Source organism: Chrysochloris asiatica, unplaced genomic scaffold (genome assembly GCF_000296735.1).
Source record: "Chrysochloris asiatica unplaced genomic scaffold, ChrAsi1.0 scaffold00286, whole genome shotgun sequence".
Classification (NCBI taxonomy): Eukaryota; Metazoa; Chordata; class Mammalia; order Afrosoricida; family Chrysochloridae; genus Chrysochloris; species Chrysochloris asiatica.
In genome coordinates, this window is record NW_006408804.1 from 636,786 (window position 1) to 661,466 (window position 24,681).

Here is a 24,681-nt window from a genome sequence, read left to right on the forward strand (position 1 = left end):
AATTGTAATCACTTAACAACAACAAGAAGTTAAGAACCATCTCCACTGCACTTAACAACAATAAAAACAATTAATGGTGTTGAGCATCTTTTCATATTCTCATCGGCCATTTACATATCTCTTTTTAGAGAAATATCTATTCTAATCATGTACCCACTTTAAAATAGTCAATTTTTATTTTTATTTTTATTGTATTTTTCTTGTTAAATTGTAAATGTTCTTTTTGTATTGTAAATATTCTTTTTGTATTTTAAATACTAGACCCTCAGAAAATACAAGACATAGATTTTTTTCTCCAATTCTGTGGGTTGTCTTTTGAGTTTTTTTATAGTGTTCTTTGATGTGCAAACATTTTAAACTTTGATGGAATACATTTTTTCCATCATTGCCTGTGCTTTGGGTCACATATCTAAGAAACTGTTGCTTAATCCAATTTCATGAAGAGGTATATCTACGTGTCTAAGAGTTGTATAGTTTTAGGTCTGACATTTAGTTCCCTGCAGCTAGTTTCCAGAATTCTGAAAAGGTTTATTCTGATCATTTTTGCTTATTTTAATAACATGCTTTTATAGAGCTATAACTCTCAAGATCCTTACTGTTTCCATTTGCTCTGACTTTGTCCCATTTACTTTTTCTTAACTTATCGGGTCCTTTGTGATTACCTTGGGACTCCCTGGATAGTCCAGAATACTGTCATAAATCCTGGTGTGGTGCTGTGGGTTAATGCATTGTGCTGCAAGGTCAGCGGTTCAAGCTCACCAGCCACTCCTTGGATGGTCAGACTTCGTCTCTTGAAATTTGGACGTGTTGTCAGGAAGGATCAGTCACTGGAGAAGGACATCATGCTTTGTAAAGTGAAAGATCAACAAAAAAGAATAAGATCCCCAACAAGATGGACTGACATAGTGACACAGTGGCAGCAATAATGGGCTGAAGTCCTTTGAGGATGACACAGGACTATGCAATGTCTTGTTCTGTTGTGCATAGCATGGTTATCGTCAGAACCAACTCCATGGCATCCGGAGTTGGTTCTGAATATAGAAAAACAACAAGATGGGTGGGAGGAAATAGAAGTAAGGATTAGAGTTAGGGCTATAGCTAGGAGTAGGGCTTGGTCTAGTTTTTAGGGTTACAGTTAAGTTTATTTTCATTTATTTTTAAATCTACTTGATTTTTCTCTTCATTTGGAAGTTCTCTAACTACATTATTCCTTGTTTAGTTTGTGTTTTTGTTGGTGTTGTTGTTACAAACTGTTCCCTTTTTTTCAGTGTTGTAGGATTGTTTTACTTTGGATACTTCTAAATCTGAGTTGAGTTCTGGGTAATTCTGTCATGTATGTCAATCTCTGATTGATGTCTGCTGTTGTTGGTTCACTGTCCAAAGAACTCCTACTAGAATTTTTGATAAAGTAGTTCTCATTTTACAAATTTCTTTCATTTCAGTTTATTTGGAAATGTCCTAATTTAACTGCCATATTTGATGGACAGCTTTGCTGGGTATATAATACTTGGTTGGCAATACTTTGTTTCAGAGTTTTACATACACCGTCCCAGTGTCTTCTTGCCTGAATGGTTTCTTCTGAGAAATCAGAGCTTAGTCTTACTAGTTCCCCTTTTTATTTTTCCTGAGCTGCTATCAGGATTCTTTCCTTGCCTTTGGTTTTGAAAAGTTTACAATACATCTTGGTGTTTTTCTTTTGTGTTCTCTCTTGTTTGGAGTTTATTCAACTTCCTAAATGGTTATCTTCTTGTGTTTCATGACATTAGGGAAGTTTTCGTATAACAATTCTTCAATAATTTTCTCTGTGGTATTTTTTTTTTCCTGTTCATGTTCTGTAATTCCAATTACTGTTACTGTTGTCAAGTGCCATCAAGTTGTTTCTGATTCACTGTTGTTATTATTAAATGCTGTCGGGTTGGTTCCAATTCATAGTGACCTTGTATAAGGTTTCCCAGGAGCGACTAATGAACTTGAACTGCTGAACTTGTGGTTAGCTTGTTAGTTGTTGTTCGGTTCTATGAAGTAAGTAGGTTGCATAACAGAATGAAACACTGCCTGGTCCTGTGCCATCCTCACAACTGCTGTTACACTTAAGCCTGTTGTTGTTACCATAGTGTTAATCCATCTTGTTGGGGGTGTGGTTTCAGGAAAAAAGCACTAGCCCACAAGGTCGGTTTGAACCACAAGGTTGGAGGATCACACTGTCACCAGCTGTTCCTTGGAAAGCCTATACAGGGTTGCTATGAGTCTGAACCGACTCGACAGCACTTACCACCACCAACAACAACCTTATATTTACAAAGCATAATGTCGTCTTCCAGTGACTGATCCCTCCTGCTAATATGTCCGAAGTGTGAGAGATGAAGTCTCACCATTCTTGCTTCTAAGGAACATTCTGGCTGTACTTCTTGCAACAGAGGTTTGTTTTTTCTTCAGGCAGTCCATGGTACTTTTAATATTCTTCTCCCACACTATAACTCCATTGATAAGAATGTTGTTTATTGGCTCAGTGGTGAGGATTTTTCTTTACATTGAAATGTATTCCATACTGAAGGCTGTGCTCTTTGATTGGCCAAGTGGCTGCACTGATGGACTCAAGCTTGGCAACAGTAGTGAGGTTGGCCCAGGATCGGGCAGTGTTTCCGTCTGCTGTGTATAAGGCCACTATGGGTCAGTACCAACTCGATGGCACCTAGCAACAATAACAACAACACTATAACTCAAGTGCATCAATTCTTCTATGGTCTTCCTTATTCATTGTCCAACTTTCAAATACATATGATACTACTGAAAATACCATGGCTTGTTTCAGGCACACCTTAGCCCTTAAACTGATATCTTTGCTTCTCTTGAACACTTGAAAGCAGTCTTGTACAACAGATTTGTGTAGTGCAATACATCATTTGATTGCTGTTCCCATGAGTGCTTATTGTGGATCCAAGCAAAATGCAGATTTTGACAACTTCAATCTTTTCTCCATTTGGTGGTGGTTATATGATGTGGAAGGAGCTCTGGTAGCGTAGTGGTTACAAATCGGACTGCGAGCCACAAGGTCAGCAGTTAGAAACTACCAGCTGTTCCGTGGTAGAAAGATGAGGCTTTCTGCTCCCATAAGGATTTACAGCCTCAGAAACCCTGTACAGGGTCGCTGTGAGTCGGAACCAACTCCACAGCACATACCAACAACAACAAATGTGCCGTGGAGTTGGTTCTGACTCACAGCAATCCTACACGGGATTTCCGAAGCTGTAAATCTATGATGTAAATCATGATGCTATTTAGTGGTCCAGTTGTGAGGATTTTTTTTCTTTATATTGAGGTGTAATCCATATTGAAGGTTGTGGTTAGTAATCCAGTGCTTGTCCTACAGCACCATACCAGCATTCTGGAATTCCAATTACAAGTAAGTTAGTCCTCTCAACAGTGTCCCACATAAATCTTAGGTTTTCTTCAGAATTTTTGTTCTTTTTTTCTGATTGCTCCTCTAGCATATGAACACTGAGAGATCTGTCATCTAACTTGTCAGCACACTAACTTGGCATTTCTATATAGTACCAATTCTGAAGTCTTAATATTAATCTTCTGGCTTTCTATTTGCTGTTTTTGTATGGTTTCCAATTTTTCATTTATTTTCTCGGTTTATTCTGAAGTATTTTCCTGGATTTTTCTAAAGTTTTATCTATTTTCCTTGATTTCATATGCAATTTTCTTGATCATTTTCTCAATCCCTTGAAAGTACCTCAGTATCATTCTTTTAAATTCCTTATTTGATAATTCTGATATATTTTCTTGTATTATATTTTCTGACTTTGCATTTTGTTTGAAGCACTCTGTCTTCACCCCACCCCCCACCCCCGACTCCATGTAAGCTGAAATTGTCTCTTGTCTTCAAGGCATTGTATTCTTGTATTTATTGCATAATTAATGATTGCATGATGGTGTGTTCTCAAGCACTCACCACCTATGTCCTGGCAGGTGTGATATTGTTGTTGTTATATGCCGTGGAGTCATCTCTGACTCATAGTGACCCTATAGAGGTTTTCCAAGGAGCAGCTATTGGGCTTAAACCACTGACCTTGCAGTTCAAACCAACCTTGTGGTCCAGAGCATTATTCTGCATTGGTTCGGACTATGAGCAACAGAATGAAACCCTGCCTCACAACTGTTACTACACTTGAGCCATTACTGCTGTGGATGTTATAAAGACTGAAAATGTGTGTTCAGTTCTCTGCTCAGTGTTTGTGTTATGTAATCCAGAATGGGTTTGTCTGATGTTGGCTGCCGATAATGTGGATCTGGTGGTACATAGTACTTGCCCAGTGCGTGGAGCCAAAGGCTATATAGATGTGACAACTGCTGTCTCCCCAAAACAAATACCACAGTAAAAGACCTAATGAGGCAAGATTTACATACCTCCAGATACTGTGATGTCATGCCTAATGCCCTATCCGAGGCTGTGCAGGAGGGGGTGCCAGTGGTCCCTTGGCAGGCAAGGGCAGGAACTGGCCATGCTCCCCACTAGCAGGAAGGTATAGGGAACGAGGGAAAATCACACCCCCTTGCTACCAATCTCCAGAGTACATCTTGTGCCTCCAGGCCACTGAATCAAAAGTCACCCACAAAAGTTCAAAATGGCCACACAAGTCGAGGCTAGCCAACAGTCACCTGTCAATAAGGAACTATTTCTTAACTACCTCTACTCTGGAACCTTTGGCAGCTATTTCAGTCCTTTCATTACTTCCCTTCTAGATTCAGTAGTATTTTTTCCACATAAAGATTTATGACTTATAATTATGGGTATCAATTATTATATGAATTATTTCACATAAAATAATTATTTGATGTTGAGGTATACTTCTATCACAAACCAGAATTGAATTTTTTTTTTTAGTAAACAAATATTACTAATACATGGTAAGCTATAGCTCATGGCTGAAAAAATGGGAATAGAAGGATATTATCTGTTTCTAGGAAGTAGTGCTACACATTTAAATACTCCAATGAAGCTGACAATAGAAGCATCATAGTTTATAGTTTTTCTACAATATCTGAAGATTGTTCATTGTAAGTGAATGAAACGTACTCACAATGGAACCTCAGAGGTTAGGCTTTGGACAAAAGGATTGAAGTTGAAGTCAGACATTTTTTAAGTATAGGAATTGTAGTATTAATCATTAAATGGAAAGTATTTTATAGGCTTTTCAAATATAATGAGAAAGCATTTGAGTTTTATGATCTTCCAGTGTGAAGCTGTTTTATCCTACTCTAGAATTATATGAAGGTGGTGTTAACATTCTGTTAGTGTTTGGTGAACTTTTAAAATCTAACAGTTTGATTAAACAGTATAATATAGAATATACTGCCTTGAGCCAAGAGGCCAAGCCTCTAAAAAATAAAATAGTATTTAAATGAAACCTTCAGCAAAATAAAAAGTGGGCAGAATGCCCACTTTAATCTTAATATTTTTTGTCAACATGAATACACATCTTGTGATATTTAAAGTAAATGGTTTTTTTGTTCACATGGTTCTTAAGAAATTAAAAATGGGTGAGTTTTAATCTCAGATCTGAATGTACAATAAGGTACATTATTCAGCAACACACAGACCTGATTAAAGTTTCCAGAGCTATTCATACATGGGCTACAGAGACTAGTCCTTGATAATTATTCAAGGAAAAACTCAGCTTTTAAGAGCTATAACTGCATACACTCTGAAAGATAAACTCGTAAGTATGTTCCTCAGTTAAAATATATAGCTTTTTGAGACCCTTCTTTTATAAAAAATTAATTCATCCTCTCGATGCTAAAATAATAGGCTGACATTGCTAATAGGTAAACAACATAAATTTTTAAATCTGTAACTAAATACAGATATCACAAAACATTAAATCAAAGAAAAGCACCAAGAGTCCATGTACCTATCACCTCTTCCAAGAAGTTCAAGTGGTCACCAAAAGTTACATGAAATTGCTGAGATCCAGTTGGAACTTTCGTAAGAACAAGCCTGATATAAAATGAGGACAGGGCCATTATATGAATGACTTAAATTAATGCCCACAGTACTTTTTCTCCAGTTGGAAGAAAATCATCATAGAGGTGAACATGACTCTTAGGTAGATACAAAATGATCTTTCCAATACGTGAGCAAAAGGAAAGAATAAAAATAAAGAATAGAGGTTAATGAGAGCTGAGTTGGAGACAGCAGGTAGCTGTGATGTAAGTGGTTCTCCTGAGATGCAGATTATAAAGTGGTATAAATCCTTTGAACCCACCCTAAAAGAAGTATTAAAGTAGATCACAGATATTCAGTGGAGGAAGGCTTTTCAAAATCTGGAAGACCTATAAGAAAGGTCTTCCTGAGGCTATCAAACCTAAAAATAGTGATAATAGTCACTTATGTGTTACATCACTTCAGTGATAATTGTCATCTTTAGTAGGTAATGCTATCTATTTAGACTTTACTTTTAGTATTCCTTTGAATATTAAGCTAACAATGGTAGCTTCATATACAACTTTTTATGGCAATTAAATCATGTATATAAAGAATCTGACACCTGATACCTGCTTAAAAGTGTCTGTCCATTTCACATTCTTTTTCCTGGATTTTCAGGGTTTGACCACAGATGTTGTTAAGTGCTGGGAAAGCTCAAAGTCTTGAAATATTCATAAAGCCGAAAACGATTAATGAGTAGCTGCTTGCAAGTCTGTATCAAAGCCTGCCATTCAACCATAAAAGTTGCTAGATTTTTCTTTACAATACCATGAAAATATTTACATTTAATCTCCCTCCTTCCTCAAAACCAGAAACCTACTACCTGTAAAACAGTTCCAACTTGTAGCAACCCTAGAGGACAGAGTAGAACTGTCCCACAAGGTATCCAAAGCTGCCATCTTTACAGACACAAACTACATCTTTCTCCTGTAGATCTGCTGATAAGTTCCAACCATCAAAATTTTGGTAAAGTGTCAAGTACTTAACCACTGCACCACCAGGGCTCCTCTGCTCCCACGACCCATAGCAATTTGGCTTCTTCCCATTGCTATAAACTGGTCTGTTGAATGTTGTGAGTCGTTGTTTTAATTTCTTAATTCTCTCTTCTTTCTCTATGAGCATTCCAGTTCATACACGCACGGGTTTATTCCTAACAAAATGTAGTTAAGCATGTCTCTGTGATCAGTGGATGGTTGCAGGCAAGTTCTCTCAGTACCACACTTGTCTTAATTGAGTTAGGTTTCCTTCTTAAAAAACATCCAATCAAAACAGTTAAATTCAAAGCAGTAAGGCCAACCCAGAAGGTAACCAATTCCATGAGGGTTTTTTGGAATTCCATGAGGATCATCTTGATAGATTTTTTAAGGACACAGGATGATCACGGGAGCTTATTATAAGGAAGGCTTAAGAAAATCAAAAGCTGCATTGGTAAGAACAAAGGTAGGAAAGTTGCTTCAAGGAATTGTTTCCATCACAATGCACCTGCTCTTTTTTCAAGGGTAGCAAAGGCTGTCCTATGAGAATTTTGCTGGGAAACCTTATCCCATCCATCCTACAACCCTACTCTTTCCCCCCTTCAGTTTCTTCCCCATCCCCCCCATTTTTTTTAAAGGAGCACGATTTGAGTCTGTTAAGGATGCCTATGACTATTACTTGACCTGGTGATATCAGAGAGCAGAGTTCTTCTGGGAAGGGTTGTGGTTGTTGTTGTTAAGTGCCATTGTCAGTTCTGACTCATAGAGACCCTGTATAGGGTTTCCAAGGAGTGGTTTGTGGGTTTAAACTGCTGATCTTGTGATTAGCTGTCCAGTGCTTATCTTATAGTGCCACACCAGGACTCCCTAAAATGGAAAAACCACCTTTGGAAGTATACAGACTTAGATGGAGGACATCTTCAGAAGCAATAGCGTCACACTTTGATGCCTTTCTGTAATAAAAGTTTCTATGATTATTTTGGAGTCCTGGCAGGGCACTGCAGGTTCAGGTTAATGCATTTGAACTGCAAAGTTGGCGATTCAAGCTCACCAGTTGCTCCTCGGAAACCCTATACATGCTCACTGAGCCGGAACCGACTCAACAACACTTAACAACAGCATGATTTTTTAGCAATTCTTTTTACCCTCATATTTCTGATGTTTCTCTTTCCTGGCATATCTCAACCTACTTCCAAATTCTTTATCGCTGATTTTTCCTTAATTGCTCATTCTTCTCAGAACTCTGCATGCAATCTTTGCTCTTATCATTTTAATTATCTCATCACAACTTCCTCCAAAACCAAGACTTTGCTATTACTGTTACATATTCCTACATATACAAGGGGGCTGCAAAAAGTTCATGTAAAACTAGAATTAAAAGATAATGGAATTTTTCCTATGTACATATGTATTTACTCACAGATATATATTCTGACTGTGTGCTCCAGCCTATAATCTGTAAATCTAACTACCAATTAAATAGCTCCACTTGAATGTCCCAAACACATCTCAAAACACCCAATCCCCAACTCTTCTATGTTCCTATGGCACTTTACAGATTTACTTGAACACTGTTTTGTTTTGTTAAGTGCCATTGAGTCAGTTCCAACTCATAGCGATCCTATATAGGGCTTCCAAGGAGCAGCTGGTGGGTTTGAATTGCTGACCTTGTGGTTTGCAGTCCAGTGCTAATCCTACCATGCCATAACCAGAGTCCACTGTACTACTGGTTTTTTTGTTTGTTTGTTTTTTTACTGTATAAAACAGTATCATTTTATTTTGCATACTTTAATTTCAGAATAAAATAAACAACAAAAAAACACAATACACAACATCTAACCCCACTCCCAAATAAGGAAGGGGTAACAGGGCCTGAGAGCCTTATATCCTGCCTCATTACACACAAGGCCCAGGAGAAAAAATAACCACTAGTTTATCAGCAGATGGAGCCAGGTGGGACAGGGCCACTCAAGGCTTTTGTGGGAACCACAGGGTAACTAGAGAGGACACAAATTTTGTAGGTAAAAATGACTAATCTACGTCTTACATGCGAGATGCATCCTTATCACCCTCAAGGGGGTGGATCTCATCAGGAACAGCAGTACTGGGTTTCTCAGCTGTCACTTCATCTTCATCAATGCCTAAACCCAGCTTGATCATGCAGTAGATGCGGTTGGAGTGGGTCTGGGGATCCTCAAGGGAGGAGCCAGAAGAGAGCAAAGAGTTTCAAAGAGCAGGACCACTAGGTCCTTGACAGCTTTGTCATTCTTGTCTGCTTCAGCCTTCTGCCTCAGTGTCTCCACAATGGGGTGATCTGGGTTGATCTCCAGGTGCTTTTTGGCCATCATGTAGCCCATTGTAGAGTTGTCTCGCAGTGCTTGGGTTTTCATGATCTGTTCCATATTGGCCATCCAGCCATATGTGCTAGTCACAATGCAACAGGGTGAAGACACAAATCTATTGGAGATTGTTACCTTCTCAACCTTCTTATCCAAGATTTCTTTCATGAGCTTGCAGAGGTTCTCAAACTTGGCCTTGCTCTCTTCCATTTTCTTTTTCTCCTCTTCATCCTCTGGGAGCTCTAGGCCTTCCTTGGTAACTGAGACCAAGCTCTTCCCATCAAATTCCTTGAGCTGCTGCACACAGTACTCGTCAATACGCTCAGTCATATAAACTACCTCAAAGCCCCGCTTTCGTACTCGCTGCACAAATGCAGAATTGGCTACCTGCTCTTTGCTTTCACCAGTGATATAATAAATGGACTTCTGGGTTTCCTTCATGCGAGAAACATACTCAGAGAGAGAAGTCATTTCATCTCCAGACTGTGAAGTGTGATAGCGCAGCAGCTCAGAAAGGTGTCGCCGGTTAGTATAGTCCTCATGGAGTCCAAGCTTTAAATTCTTAGAGAATGCCTCATAGAATTTCTTACAGTTCTCCTTGTCTTCTGCCAACTTAGAGAAGAGCCCAAGGCACTTCTTCACAATGTTTTTGCAGATAACCTTCAAGATTTTGCTCTGCTGGAGCATTTTCCAGGAAATGTTGAGGAGCAGGTCCTCGGAGTCCACCACACCTCAGATGAAGTTAAGATATTCTGGTATTAACTCATCACAGCTGTCCATGATGAACACACAGCAGACATAAAGTTTAATGTTGTTCTTTTTCTTCTTATTCTCAAAGAGGTCAAAGGGAGCACGGCGGGCAATGAACAGCAATGCTCTGAATTCCAATTGACCTTCTACTGAGAAGTGCTTCACTGCCAAGTGGTCTTCCCAGTCATTTGTAAGGCTCTTATAGAACTCCCCATATTCCTCCTGGGTAATGTCATCAGGATTTCTGGTCCAAATGGGATTGGTCTTGTTCAGTTCTTCACTGTCAATGTATTTTTCCTTAATTTTCTTGGTCTTCTTCTTCTTGTCCTTACCACTATCATCTTCCTCATCTGAGCACACATCTTCAATCTTAGGCTTCTCTTCTTCATCCTTATCTTCTTCTTCTTTCTCACCTTTCTCTTCCTCTGCCTCATCATCACTGATTTCCTTTTCTCATTCCTTCTCCAGATAAAAGGTAATGGGATAGCCATGAACTGTGAGTGCTTCTTCACCACTTCTTTCACTCGCCTCTCCTCTAGGTACTCTGTCTGGTCTTCTTTAAGGTGCAGAATCACTTTGGTACCCCGACCAATGGAATCCCCATGGTCAGCACGAACAGTAAAGGAACCTCCAGCAGAAGACTCCCACGCATACTGTTCATCATCATTATGCTTTGTGACCACAACCACTTTCTCTGCCACCAAATAGGCAGAATAAAAGCCAACACCAAATTGCCTAATCATAGAAGTATCTGCACCAGCCTGCAGAGCCTCCATAAGTGCTTTGGTGCCAGACTTGGCAATGGTTCCCAGATTATTTCTGAGATCAGCCTTGGTCATGCCAATGCCGGTATCCACTAGAGTAAGAGTACGCTCCTGGGGGTTGGGGATGATGTCAATTTTCATCTCCTTACCACTATCTAACTTGGAAGGATTTGTTAAGCTCTCATAGTGAATCTTATCCAAGGCATCAGAAGCATTTGAGATCAACTCCCAGAGAAAAATTTCCTTGTTGGAATAGAAGGTATTGATGATGAGTGGCATAAATTGGGCAATCTCTGCCTGGAAGGCAAAGGTCTCCACCTCCTCCTCTCCATGGTGCACTTCCTCAGGCATCTTGAAGGGGAAGGGCTGCAAGTAGCAAACAGCAGTGGGAAAGCGCCAAGTATAGCTCGCACAAGGCTCGCAGGGGTGACTCAAGAGCGTACTACTGGTTTTTTAAAAATATGTACATTATCATTATTTCTTTGAAGACAGAGAATATGTTTTAGTCAGCCTAGAGTCTCTAGCATCTAGCAAAGCACTGGCACATAATGGACATCCAATAAATATGAGTAAGTACAAGTTTTATGCCACTACTGAATTGGACCTGATATTAGATGTCTCCACTCTGCCTGGAGTATTTCCTTCTTGGCTTGGCTCCCTAGCATGTCTGGGTTGTGTGTTTTGGTTACTGGGTTGCTTTGTTTTTAATTTTCTGATTGTTGCTGGGTGACTTCCTTGGGACTCTCTCCTGGTTGCTATGTTTCATGTATTCTGAGATTTTCATTTGTAACTAAATGGCCATATTTTTATCAGCCTCTGGAATGGAATAGGACTCAGAGAAGTTCAATTGCAACCACACATTTATTTGTGGACTATAACCGGCAGGGAAGGAGTTTGGCAGGAGTCCCCTTATCTCTGCCCAGAGTTATCCCTTGTGTCTGTTTCACTGTCTGCTTTCACAAAAAGGATCAGGCTTTCTCATTATTTAACACCCTACTTTGAATGTTTATTCTATTGACAATGGATCTATAAACTTCAAAATGTGAAAGTTTATATAAAAATTAAAGGATTGGAAAGCTTTTCTTCCTACCCATCGTGGAAAAATGACTATTGTTTTTTCTCTTAAAATTTTTTAAATAGACTATAACCGACCCATAATAGACTTCTACTAAAGTCAAGATTTAGGGAAGATGTCTAGTTCATATACCTCTTAAGTATGTGTTATAATAAACTTCTTTTATCAAGAAATTCTGAGAATTAGAGTATTCTAATTAATTAAATACTCTGGACAATCAAAAAATATTTCTTAAATGCTTTTTCAACAATGTCCTAGACACTGAAAAGAAATCAAAAAATTAAAAGTCTGTTGTTATTGTCATATACTACAAAATCAATGGTGACTCACAGCAACCCTAAATACAGCAGAACAAAACAGCCTGGTCTGGTGCTAGCTTCACAATTGTTGGTATGTGTGAGCCCACTCTTGCAGCCACTGCGGAAATTCATTTCATTGAAGGTCTTCTTTTTTATGGACCCTCTACATTATCAAGGGTTCTTGGTATAACACTGTGGAATAAAGCACTAGACCACAAGGCTGGTTTGAACCACAAGGTAAGTGGTTCACACTCATCAGACACTCCTTAGAAACCCTATATAGGGTTGCTGTGAGTCAGAGCCAGCTTGATGGCACTTAACAACTACATTATCAAGCATGATGTCCTTCCTGCTAAGATGTTCAAAATACATGAGACAAAGTTTCCTCATCCTCACTTCTAAAGAGTATTCTGACTGTGCTTCCAGCACAGATTTGTTCATACTGCTGGCAGTCCATGTTGTTGCTAAGTGCCATGGCATCTGTTTTGAGTCATAGAGACCAAGGAGTGGCTGGTGGGTTTGAACCACCAAGCTTGCAGTCGGCAGGCCAGTGCTTACCCTACAGTGTCACACCAGGAATCCATAGTGCATTCAATATTCTTTACCAACACCATAATTCAAAGGCATCAACTCTTCTTCAGTCTTCCTTATTCATTGTCCAGCTTTTTGCATGCTTGGATCAGGAACCCCTTGATGGTCAAAGTGATATCTTTGCTTTTAACACTTTAAAGAGGTCTTTGCAACAAATTAGCCCAATGCAATGTGAAGTTTGATTTCTTGACTGCTGTTTCCATAGGTGCTGATAATGGATCCAAGTAAAATGAAATCCTTGGTAACTTCAATATTTTCTCCATTTATCATGATGTTGCTTATTGGTGAGGTAACGATAAAGTAGAAGAGTTGAAGAGAAAATTTCAAAGTACAGTTCAAAAAGGCAAAGAATGGTGCATTATAGTGAAAATTGCAAGCCTGGAGTTACAAAACCAAAAGGGAAGAAAGATGGCATTTCTTGGCATTTTTGAAATCGAAAGAACTGAAGAAAAAAATTCCAGCTTTGAGTTGCTATATTTAAGTATTCTATCTGGTAGCATACTGGTTACAAGTCGGGCTATTAATCTCACAGTTAGTAGTTTGAAACTACCAGCCATTCTCTGGGAGAAAGATGAGGCTTTCTGCTCCCGTAAAGATTTACATCATCGGAAATCCTATGCAGGGTCACCATGAGTTGGAATCGACGCCATGGCACATAGCCACCACCACCACCATTTTGATGTGGAGTTGTAGGATAAGCAATGGATTTCTAATCGCAAGTTCAGCAGTTCAGACATACCAGTCACTGTTGAGAAACCCTATACAGAGTCATCATGAGCCAAACCTGACTCTACAGCACTTAACAACAAGAAAGGGGAACTGAAGTCCTAGTGTGGCACTATAGGATAAGCACTGTTCTGCCAACTGCAAGGTTGGCGCTTCAAGCCTACCAGCTGCTCCTTGAAAACCCTAAGTAGGGTCGCTATGAGTCAGAACCAACTCAATGGCACTTAAAAGCTACAACGTAAGCAGAACACTAAACAATGGCAGGAAGCATCAAAATAAAATGGGAGGATGGAAGGCATACACAGTCAGTGTACCAAAAGGAGTTGGTCTGCATTAAACTATTACAGGTGTATATGATCAAGACCCAATAATATTAAAGGAAGAATTACAAGCTTCACTGAAGGCAATGATGAAAAACAGTTTCCAAGAATTGACAGAATATCAATTATAATGTTTCAAAAATGGATCCAGCCCTGGAAGCACTCATTTATCTATGTCAAGAAATTTGGAAGACAGCTACCTGGACAACTGACTGGAAAAGATCCACGTATGTGCCTGTTCCAAAGAAAGGTCATCCAATAGAATGTGGAAATTATCCAAAAGTACCACTAATATCACACACAAGTAAAACATTGACGCAATGCATTAACAGGGAGCTGCAAGACATTCAAACCTCATTCAGAAGATGAAGAACAAGGGATATCACTACTGATGTTAGATGGCAGTGGTGGTGGTCATGTGCCGTGGAGTTGGTTCCAACTCATAGCAATCCTGTATAGGCTTGAGGCTGTAAATCTTTACAGGAGAAGAAAGCCTCATCTCTCTCCCACGGAACCACTGGTAGTTTCAAGCTACTGACCATGAGATTAGCAGCCCATCTTGTAACCACTATGCTACCAAAGCTCCTGATGGATCTTGGTTGAAAACAGAGAATATCAGAAAGATGCCATAATCATTAATTATGCAAAGATACTCAATTGTATGGATCATAACCAATGATGGATAACATTGTGGTAAATGGAAATTCTAGAATGCTTGACTGTGTTCAGGAGGAACCCATATATAGACCAAGAGAAAGTCGTTCAAACAAAACATAAGGATATTGTGCAATTTAAAATCAGGGAAGGCATATGCCAGAGTTGTATTCTTTCACCATTCTGATTCAATCTGTATGCTGAGTAAATAATTGGAGAAACTGGACTATATGAATAAAAACAAAGTACCAGGATTGGAAAAGAGTCATTAATAACCTGTGATATGCAGATAGCACAACCTTGCTTGCTAACAGCAAAGAGGACTTGAAAGACTTACAGATGAAGATCAAACAATCCAACCTATGTATGGGTTACACCTCAACCTTAAGGAAACAAAAATTCTCACAACTGAACTAATAAGCAACATCATACTAAATGGAGAAGTCTAAAATACAGGAAATCATTTCTAAACAATTTAAGATAATATTAGCAAATCATGAGAATTCTTTAGTCTCTTGAACCTAACAAATGTACTTACTACTAAGTTCTCCTGAGTAGCTTATTGTCCTCATTCTCCAGTGTGATTACTTCAAACCTTGTCAACTCTCCTCAAACTTCTAAAGCTCCAATGCTGCTATCACTAACTTCATCTCCACTCCCATCACCTGGCCCACTCTCAGAGGGTCTTCTTGACTCCTACCCTCATGGGAGAAGAAATGTCTTCATCTTCCTGATGCTAAAAATACCAGCTTGCTTACCTCTACCAGCATCCATTTCAATACAATGGCTTTTTACTATGTGATAGCAATACATTCCCAATATGAAGGGTGTCTCCCCTCCCTTCCTTCTCAGAATTCTTAAATGGGAACAATTATTCTGTCTCAGTCCTGGTGTGGTGCTGGAGAATCAGCACTGGACTGATGACCATAAGGCCGGTGGTTCAAACCCACCAGCCGCTCCACAGAAACCCTGTGCAGAGTCACTATGAGTTGGAAGCAACTCAATGACACTTAACAACAACAATTCTGTCTGACGTTTGCAGATTTTTCCTCTCCATTAGAACTTCCCAACAGTTTTTAAATCCTCAAGATTTCCATTTAAAAACTACTTTTCTCGGTCCTCATTCTTCCACAGAGGCGGTGCCTGCTATCTTTCTTTCCCCCTTTACAGTCATACTTTGCAGAAGAGTTGTCTGTTTGCAGTCTCCATTTTCTCATTTCTCATTCACTCATCATCTGCCTCCTGCCCCATCACTCTGCCAACGTATCTCTTGCATTGTGGTCAATGTGCTCCATGTTGCTAAATTCAATAGGCACTGTTCAAATAGCTTCAATTGTCATCTACCAGATAAGAATTCACCGATCTATTTGTAAGACATGACCCCAACTCTGAGGCCAGACTGCATGCATTTCAATCAGAGCTACCACTGTGATCTGAGGCAAGTTATTGAACTTCAATATACCCTGGTTACCTCATATAAAAAACAGAAATAATAATTAACCTCAATGACCTGTGAGTACTAAATGTATTCTCACATGAACATGATTCGAATAGAGCCTAGATATCATTATTATATTTATACTTCAAGTTTCTCTTCTGAATCCCATATTTACATATTGAACTGCATACTGGACATTTTCACATGGATATCTCAAAGACACTATGTTACTTTTTTATCACTGCTATATAATAACCATAATCTGCGTGGCTTAAAACTATTTAAATTTATTAGATTGCAGTTCAGAGATGAGAAAATTGACACAGGTCTCACTGGGCTAAAATCAAGTACTGGCAGGTCTGACTGCCTTTTTGTAAGTTTGTGAGGAAATTTGTTTCTAGAGGCCATCCGCATTCCCGACACATGGTCCTCTTCCTCCTTCTTCAGAGCTAGGAATAGTGCATCTCTTTCTTTCTCTTCTTCAGCCTCCCTCTTTACTTTTTTTTATTCAAAAGGTAATTCACATACCAAAAGTTCACCAATTTGAAATATAAAATTCAATGGTTTTTAGTATATTTACAAGACTATACAAATATTATCACTTTCCAATTTTAGAACATTTCTATCACCCCAAAAAGAAACCCCATACTACTTAGCACTTATCCTCCTTCCCCCTTCTCCCAGCCCCTGGCAACCACTAATTTACTTTCTGTCTGTATGAATTTGTTTATTCTGGATATTTCACATAAATGGACATATACAATATGGGGTCTTCTAGGACTGTTTTCTTTCACTTAGAGTAATATTTTCAAGGTTGATCCTTGCTACAGCATGTATCAGTATCCAGTTCTTTAAGGCTGACAATATTCCATTGTATATACATTTTTAATCCATTAATCAGTGCATGAATAATTTGGTTGTTTCCACCCTTTGCCTATTATTAATAATATATTTATGAATACATGCATACAATACTTGTTATTTATTTTTGTTTTTATTTTTACTATGTATTGAAAGATTCTATGGGCAAAATACTGATAAAGAAAGCACCAAAAGAAGATGGAAGGATACACACAGTCACTGTACCAAAAGGAAATGGTCGATATTCAACCATTACAACAGGTAGTATATGATCAAAAGCCAATGATCCTGAAGGAAGAACTCTAAGGTGCATTGAAGTAACTGGCAAAAAACAAGGGACCAGAAATTGAGGGAATACAAATTGAAATCTTTCAACAAAGTGAACCGGCACTCAGTCATCTATGCCAAGAAATTTGGAAGACAATTAGCTAGCCAACTGACTGGAAAAGATCTGTATTTGTGTCCATTCCAAAGAGATTTTGCCCATTCCAAAGAGAGGTGACCCAACAAAATGCAGAAATCATTGGATAATATCACTGATATCCCAAGCAAGTAAAGTTTTATTAAAGGGAATACAGAAACAGCTGCAAGCATACATTGATAGAGAACCTCCAGAGGTTCAAGTCGGATTCAGAAGAGGATATGGAATGAGGGATATCACTGCTGACATCTGATGGATCTTGGCTGAAAAGCAGAGAATACCAGAAAGATGTTTACCTGTGCTTTATTGACTTTAGATTGTATGGACAATGACAAACTATGGACAACATTGCAAAGTATGAGTATTCCTGAACACTTAATTGTGCTCCTGAGGAACCTGCACACAGACAAGAGGTGGTTGTTCAAATAGAGCAAAGGAATGCCGATTGGTTTAAAATCAGGAAAGGTGTGCAACAGGGTTATAGTCTTTCACAATACTTATTCAATCAGAGAAGCTGAATTACATGAAGAAAAACGTGGCATGAGGATTGGAGGAAAACTCATTAACAACCTGCGTTATGCAGATGATACAACCTTGCTTGCTGAAAGTGAAGAAGACTTAAAATATTTACTGATGAAGATCAAAGACCACAGCTTTCAGTATGGATTACATCTCAATGTAAAGTAAACAAAAGTCCTCACCACTGGACCAATAAACAACATTCTTATCAACGGAGAAAATATTGAAGTTGTCAAAGACTTCATTCTTCTTGGATCAACTATCAACACTCATGGAAGCAACAGTCAAGAAATCAAACAATATACTGCATTAGGGAAATCTGCTGTACAAGACCAGGAAGGACCAGTTACTGGAGAAGGATATCATGTTTGGTAAGGTGGAGGGTCAGAGAAGAAAAGGAAGACTCCCAGCGAGATGGATTGGCAAAGTGGCAGCATCAATGGGCTCAAGTGTGGCAACAATTGTGAGGTTGTCCCAGAACTGGGCAGTGTTTCGTTTTGTTGTACATAGGGTTGTTATGAGTCGATACCGACTCGATGGCACCTAACAACAACAATGACTAAGTGTGGCATTGTTGGACTGCTAACCACAGGTCAGTGGCTCAAACCCACCACAGGTTCCTTGTTATGAATTGTAATCACTTAACAACAACAAGAAGTAAGAACCATCTCCACTGCACTTAACAACAATAACAACAATTAACGGTGTTGAGCATCTTTTCATACTCTCATTGGCCATTTACATATCTCTTTTTTAGAGAAATATCTATTCTAATCATGTGCCCACTTTAAAATTGTCAATTTGCATTTTGATTTTTATTGTATTTTTCTTGTTAAATTGTAAATGTTCTTTTTGTATTGCAAATGTTCTTTTTGTATTTTAAATACTTGTTGTTTTTGTTATGTGCCATGGAGTCAGTTCCTACTCATAGCCACCCTGTACAGGGTTTCCGAGGCTATACATCTTTACAGGAGCAGAACGCCTCATCTTTCTCCCACGGAACAGCTGGTAGTTTCGAACTGCTGACCTTGTGATTCACAGCCCGATCCATAACCACTACGCTAATACTAGACCCTCAGAAAATATAAGACATATAGAATTTTTTCCGCCAATTCTATGGGTTGTCTTTTGAGTTTTTTAATAGTGTTCTTTGATGTATGAAAGTTTTAAACTTTGATGAAGTACAATTTATTTTTTCCATCATTGCCTGTGCTTTGGGTCACATATCTAAGAAACTGTTGCTTAATGCAATTTCATGAAGAGGTATATCTATGTGTCCGAGAGTTGTATAGTTTTAGGTTTGACATTTAGTTCCCTGCGGCTAGTTTCCAGAATTCTGGAAGGCTTATTCTGATCATTTTTGCTTATTTTAATAACATACTTTTATAGAGCTATAACTCTGAAGATCCTTACTGTTTCCATTTGCTCTGACTTTGCCCCATTTACTTTTTCTTATTGGGTCCCTTGTGATTACCTTGGGACTCCCTGGATAATCCAGAATACTGTCATAAATCCTGGTGTGGCGTTGTGGGTTAATGCAAGGTCAGCGGTTCAAGCTTACCAGCCACTCCTTGGAAACTCTATACAGGGTCGCTATGACTCGGAACTGACTTGATGGCACTTAACAACAACAACAACAAATCCTTATTTTAGTCCAGTATGACAGTATTCTGGATTACTGCATACTCTGGAGTCCTGGTATTGTGCTGTAGGATAGGCATTCAGTTGTAAGATAGGTTTGAAGCACAAGGTCAATGAATGGCTCACACTCACCAGCCACTCTTTGAAAACTCTATAAAAGGGTCGGTGAGTCAGCTGAGCTGGAATTGGCTCAATAGCACTTAACAACAACATCCCTATTTTGGACTCCTGGTGTGACACTGTAGGATCAACAACAACAACAACATTCCTATTTAAATTCCTTTTTGCCATATAGCCTAACAAACTGTCAGATCCCAGGAATTTGGGATATAAACATTTTGTTGTGGAGGGGAGCATTAATCTGTTTCGCTGCTGCAAAACAGATTACTTAGAGAAACCCTGGTAGCATAGTGGTTACGAATCCGGCTGCGAACCTTAAGGTTGGAAACTACCAGCTGCTCTGCGGGAGAAAGATGAGGCTTTCTGCTCCCGTAAAGATTTACAGCCTTGTAAACCCTGTACAGGGTCCCTATGGATCTTGTGGTTTACAGCCCGATTCGTAACCACTACGCTACCAGAGCTCCTTTCTCTCCCATAGATATTCTAACTACTGACATTGCAGTTAGCAGTCCCACTCATAATTCACTGCACTACGAGGGCTCCTGCGTATAAACACAAAGCCTCGCACCAACAGATCTACAAAATGATGAAGAAAAGAGCAAAGAAACTCCAGGTGCTCTTCCTTATCTCCAAGGCTGACAGAATCAACTGTGCTGTGTCACCTTTAACACCTGTCTCCCCTCCATATCCAATTCAGCACTAAAACCTAATCATTCACCTTCCAAACATCTCTAGAATTCGCCCACTCTTCTGCAATTCTATTTTCACCACTATAATTAAACTAGTGTTTCTCAATCTTTTCTTTATTAGCACTCTATAAGGAACCGTTTCAGACATTCTTTTCTTAATTTGCCAATCCATGAAATGTTAATGCCACAGATATACTGTATTTTTTAAATATATTATATGTATATCTATGACCTATACTAAAAACAGTAAATATAATGCTTATGAAGGCAAATCATAAACTATTGTTACTAGATTTCTAGTTCATACATGAACAAGTTTGTTCTAAACAAAATATTTTTAAACATGACTCTGATCAAAGAATGGCTGCAGACACATTCTCTCAGTAATACACTTGTCTTAGTCTGGTTCAGGGGCCTTCAAAAAAAAGGAAACGGGCCAATCAAAGCAGTAGCTTCTGAAAGGATTTGCTGAGTCAGTTACATTCAAGGCAGAGGAGTTAGCTCTGAAAGTTATGGAAACTGTTTTGTGCAATTCCAAAGGAATCTTCTTGATAAGACTAACTTGAAGGACATAGGATAATGCTGGGGACTTATTATGAAGAAGTTTCCAGTAAATTGAAAACTGCCATAAAATTGTGCCAAAGGATTTTTTTTTTTTTTCCATCACAATTCATCTGCTCATTCTTTGAGGGCAGCAAGGACTGTCATACAAGAATTTTGTTGGGAAACCTTACTCCATCCACCCTATAGCCCTGATCTTGCTCCTTCAGTTTTTTTTGCTCCTTAAACTCAAAGAGCATTTAAAAGGAACATGATTTGAGTCCCTAAGAGTGCCCAAACCGCCATTTTGATGTGGTATATATAAATCAAAGCGTGTAGAATTCTTCAGGGAAAGATTGTTTGTTGTTAAGTGCCATCAAGTCGGTTCCAACCCACAAGGCTAACAGTTCAAACTCACCAGCTGCTCCTCGGAAACCTTATGCAGTGTAGCTATGAGTAGGAACTGCACGTAACAACAACAAGAAGTAAAAGTTTCAAGATAAAAGGAAACTTTTTAAGCTATTAATATTACCTTAACTTTATAATTGCATTTGCTGAGTAACTTTTAATGTAATGTATATGGCTATATAAACAAGGAGCTCTAGTAACGTAGTGGTTATGAATAGGGCTGTGAACCGTAAGGTCAGCAGTTCGAAACTACCAGCGGTTCCACAGGAGAAAGATGAGGCGTTCTGCTCCTGTAAAGATTTGCAGCCTCGGAAACCCTGTACAGAGTCACTGTGAGTCGGAACAGACTCCACGGCACACAGCCACCACCATATAAAGTGTGGTTCCTAGTGTGGCACTGTATAATAAGCACTGGATTCCTAACACAGCTAATCTCAAGATCAACATTTCAAACCCACCAGACTCTCTGAAATCCAATATGGGTCATTGAATCACAACCAGCTCTCAGCGGCACACAACAACATATAAACTGTTATATATCTAATTATATATGCAAGTTAGAAATGTATACAAATATGTCACAAGAGCAACATAATCCAGATGTTTCTAGAAAAAGATCACTCTAAACTGTTATTCTTTCCATCAAAAGTAATGGTATTGAAGAACACCCACACTTGCAGATAATACCCACTTATCCTGGCTTCAGTGACTGGATGATCAGAGCTCAACCAGAAGTAAAAAGAAGAGGAAAAAAAAAAAAAATTCTCATACAATTTGATGAACTTGACCTACACCTATGGAAGCAGTAGCTCAAAAGAGGGAACAAGTCCTTACAGCAAGAATCATTCCCACCCCCTCCACACACAGAGTAGACAGGGATGGGCAACTTGGACATTGGCTACCCAAAATGGGGGGTGGGGGCTACAAAGGCAAGAAGAGCCTGGCTTACAAGCTTTCAGGAGGAAGCCTAGATCCAGAGGGCATGGAGGAAGGTAGACTCGCCAGTGAGTAGTATTCAATCTGACTAGGCGGGACTGATGCAATGAAATACAGACGGGTCTCTTGTGATACAATAGTGAATAATTGTTATCAGGACTGACTGTGAGGGTTGGAAATGTAAGGGTGGATGTTTTATAGCAAGGAGGGGAGTGATTGACTTTTCAGTCTAGGAGTGGAGGTCCCTAGGACCATCAAGGGAGAAGAGCAGAGAGCGGGACCCTACCCAGAGAAGCAGTGATGCCTGAAATGGAGCCAGAGATGATGATGTGGAGCTATGGAACAGCTGGAGACTCTAGACCCAGAGAGGGAGAGTGATTGTGTGTTGAAGACCTGGGGGGCACGGGGGAAGGATTGCATGGAGGGGATTGTAACCATGGCAATGAGACGATATACGATAGAATGAATGTAAAACTAATGTTCTCCCATGTAAACTGTCACATAATTGACAATAAATCATTTAAGAAAAAAAAAAAGTAATGGTATTGAAAAAATTTAATTCTTTTCTTAAAAATTGTTTTTAGTGAACTTAATTTTAACTTTGATGTGATATGAGAATATAACTTTTAGTTGCTATATATTCATTCAGCTGTTGTTGGCATTTTTCTTTTCAACACTAACGACAGATTGAATATTTATTGTAGAATGATATAACAGAAATTTTTCTATTCAAATCTCAAAGCCCAACTCACATAAAATAATGAAGGTTAAACATAAACAACATCCACAAAATGGCCCAACAGCTGCCTAGGGCCATGCTCAAGGCATGTCTCAGAATATGACTTCAACACTGAGCAACAGAGGTAGAAAATGTTCTCCAGTCACAGCCATATAGTCACCATAGTTTTGTAGCACTGATCTTGCATGCATTTTCTGTATCTCCCATGAAATGAGTGTCAATGTTCCTCATTGACAAACAAAGAGGGGAAAAATACTCGAGAGAAATTAAATGCCAAGGAATGAAATTTTATTAGGTAGTGTTGAGCACTGGAAGGACTACAAGCCATTTATTAAAATGGTTTTGGGAGGAAGTTTGGGGAAGATTTTTTTTGCCCCCACTCCAGGAACCAACTTTTACTCTGCTGGGGGTGATATCACCCCTGTTGAGAACACAAGGTCTATATAATCACCATCCATCACTTGTACACTAAAATAATCTTCGAAGTTCTCTACACCTTCTTCTTGCCTCTCTGATCTGTTCCTCACAATGTGGTTAAAATGACTTTCCAAAATGTACACCTAATTGTACCACCTTTTTCAATGTGTTCATCTATTGTCAGAATAAAGTAAAAATGATTAATAAAGCTTACAGATCATGCATAGCTGGGTCCTAACTCTCTCATCATCTCATGCAGCTATCTCTGACCCTCTCTGTACTCTCGAAACACTGGCCTTCCTAAAATTCATTGAACCACTCATGAAACAGGGACTTTGCACATTCTGTTCTTCCACCTGGAAGCTTCTGCTCTGCCTACTCTGCTTATTTCAAGCCTGATCTTCAGTCTTTTGCTTAAGCATTCCACCCTCAAGGTAGCCTTTCCTGTTATCCTAAACTTTGTCAAATCTGTCTTTAATAAGCTGCAATTCCACCATACATACACCTCTCAGTAACACTCATCACAGTTGTAATTTTTATGTACTTGTGCTATAAATTCTATAATCCATAAGTTTTATGTCTGTTTTTTCATCAATATCTCCTCAGTATCTAGCACATATCTAACACATAGTAGGTGCTCAAAGAGTTTGCTCAACAAATGCATCAATGATGAATTAATTATGTCCTAAAGAACCAAAAGGGTTGAATAGTTTAAAGAACTAAAAAAAAAAAGAATGCTAGCCATATTATAATAGTAAAGTCTTGATGAGGCAAAAGTAAAACTAATATAACAAGTGTAAACTGTAATAACAAGTAATATGATTCTAGACCTTGAGTCTTCTATCAAATTGTTTTCCAGAAATCTTATTTTAAAGTCCAATTAAACAAATTGTGTGTGACTGGGAGTTGCCATATTGTCACCTTAGAAAGCTATCATGTGTAGTAAACGCTAAAACAACTCTAAATATAATTTACTCTTTGATACTTCATAGCACATCCTGAGAACTTGCAGTGCCTTAAGGACATCATTGCAAACCACAATTATCACAGCACAACTCAACAATTACAGACAACACAGGCTTGCTTTTGGGAGTCTATCAAAAATGCCGCACCAGCATTTTGCCTCCCAGACTCCTGCTGTGCCGCAGGCTGAAGACAGCACCATGCTTGCAAACAGACAGGCCAAAGTAGCTCCCAGTAGCCTTGAAGTGGGGTGGCGTTGGGGGAGGTAGCCACCAGCCTTCATGCCACTGGCCTTTGTGCTACTTATTGAGGACAGCATTAATGCAATAAAATAAATGGCAAGTTTCAGTCAGAAATTTGGGACTTAATCCTGCCTCTATCATTAACCAGCTGCATGACCTTGGAAAATGCATTTGACCTCATTAGACCACTGTAGGACATTAAACTAGATAAATAGTTGAGCTATTTCTGCTACTAAGCTTTCCTGTTAATAATTTTTTACCAA

At 38.9% G+C, this 24,681-nt stretch overlaps 1 protein-coding gene across 1 annotated transcript; it reads right to left on the bottom strand.

Annotated features, from left to right (window-relative positions):
• Positions 1 to 8,997: 8,997 nt before the first annotated feature.
• On the bottom strand, positions 8,998 to 11,170 carry LOC102835663 (putative heat shock protein HSP 90-beta-3-like). Its single transcript, XM_006874562.1, is given in 6 exon segments — positions 8,998 to 9,188; positions 9,191 to 9,758; positions 9,966 to 10,277; positions 10,389 to 10,546; positions 10,549 to 10,749; positions 10,813 to 11,170. Coding segments are annotated over 6 exon segments (1,788 nt in total).
• Positions 11,171 to 24,681: the final 13,511 nt, after the last annotated feature.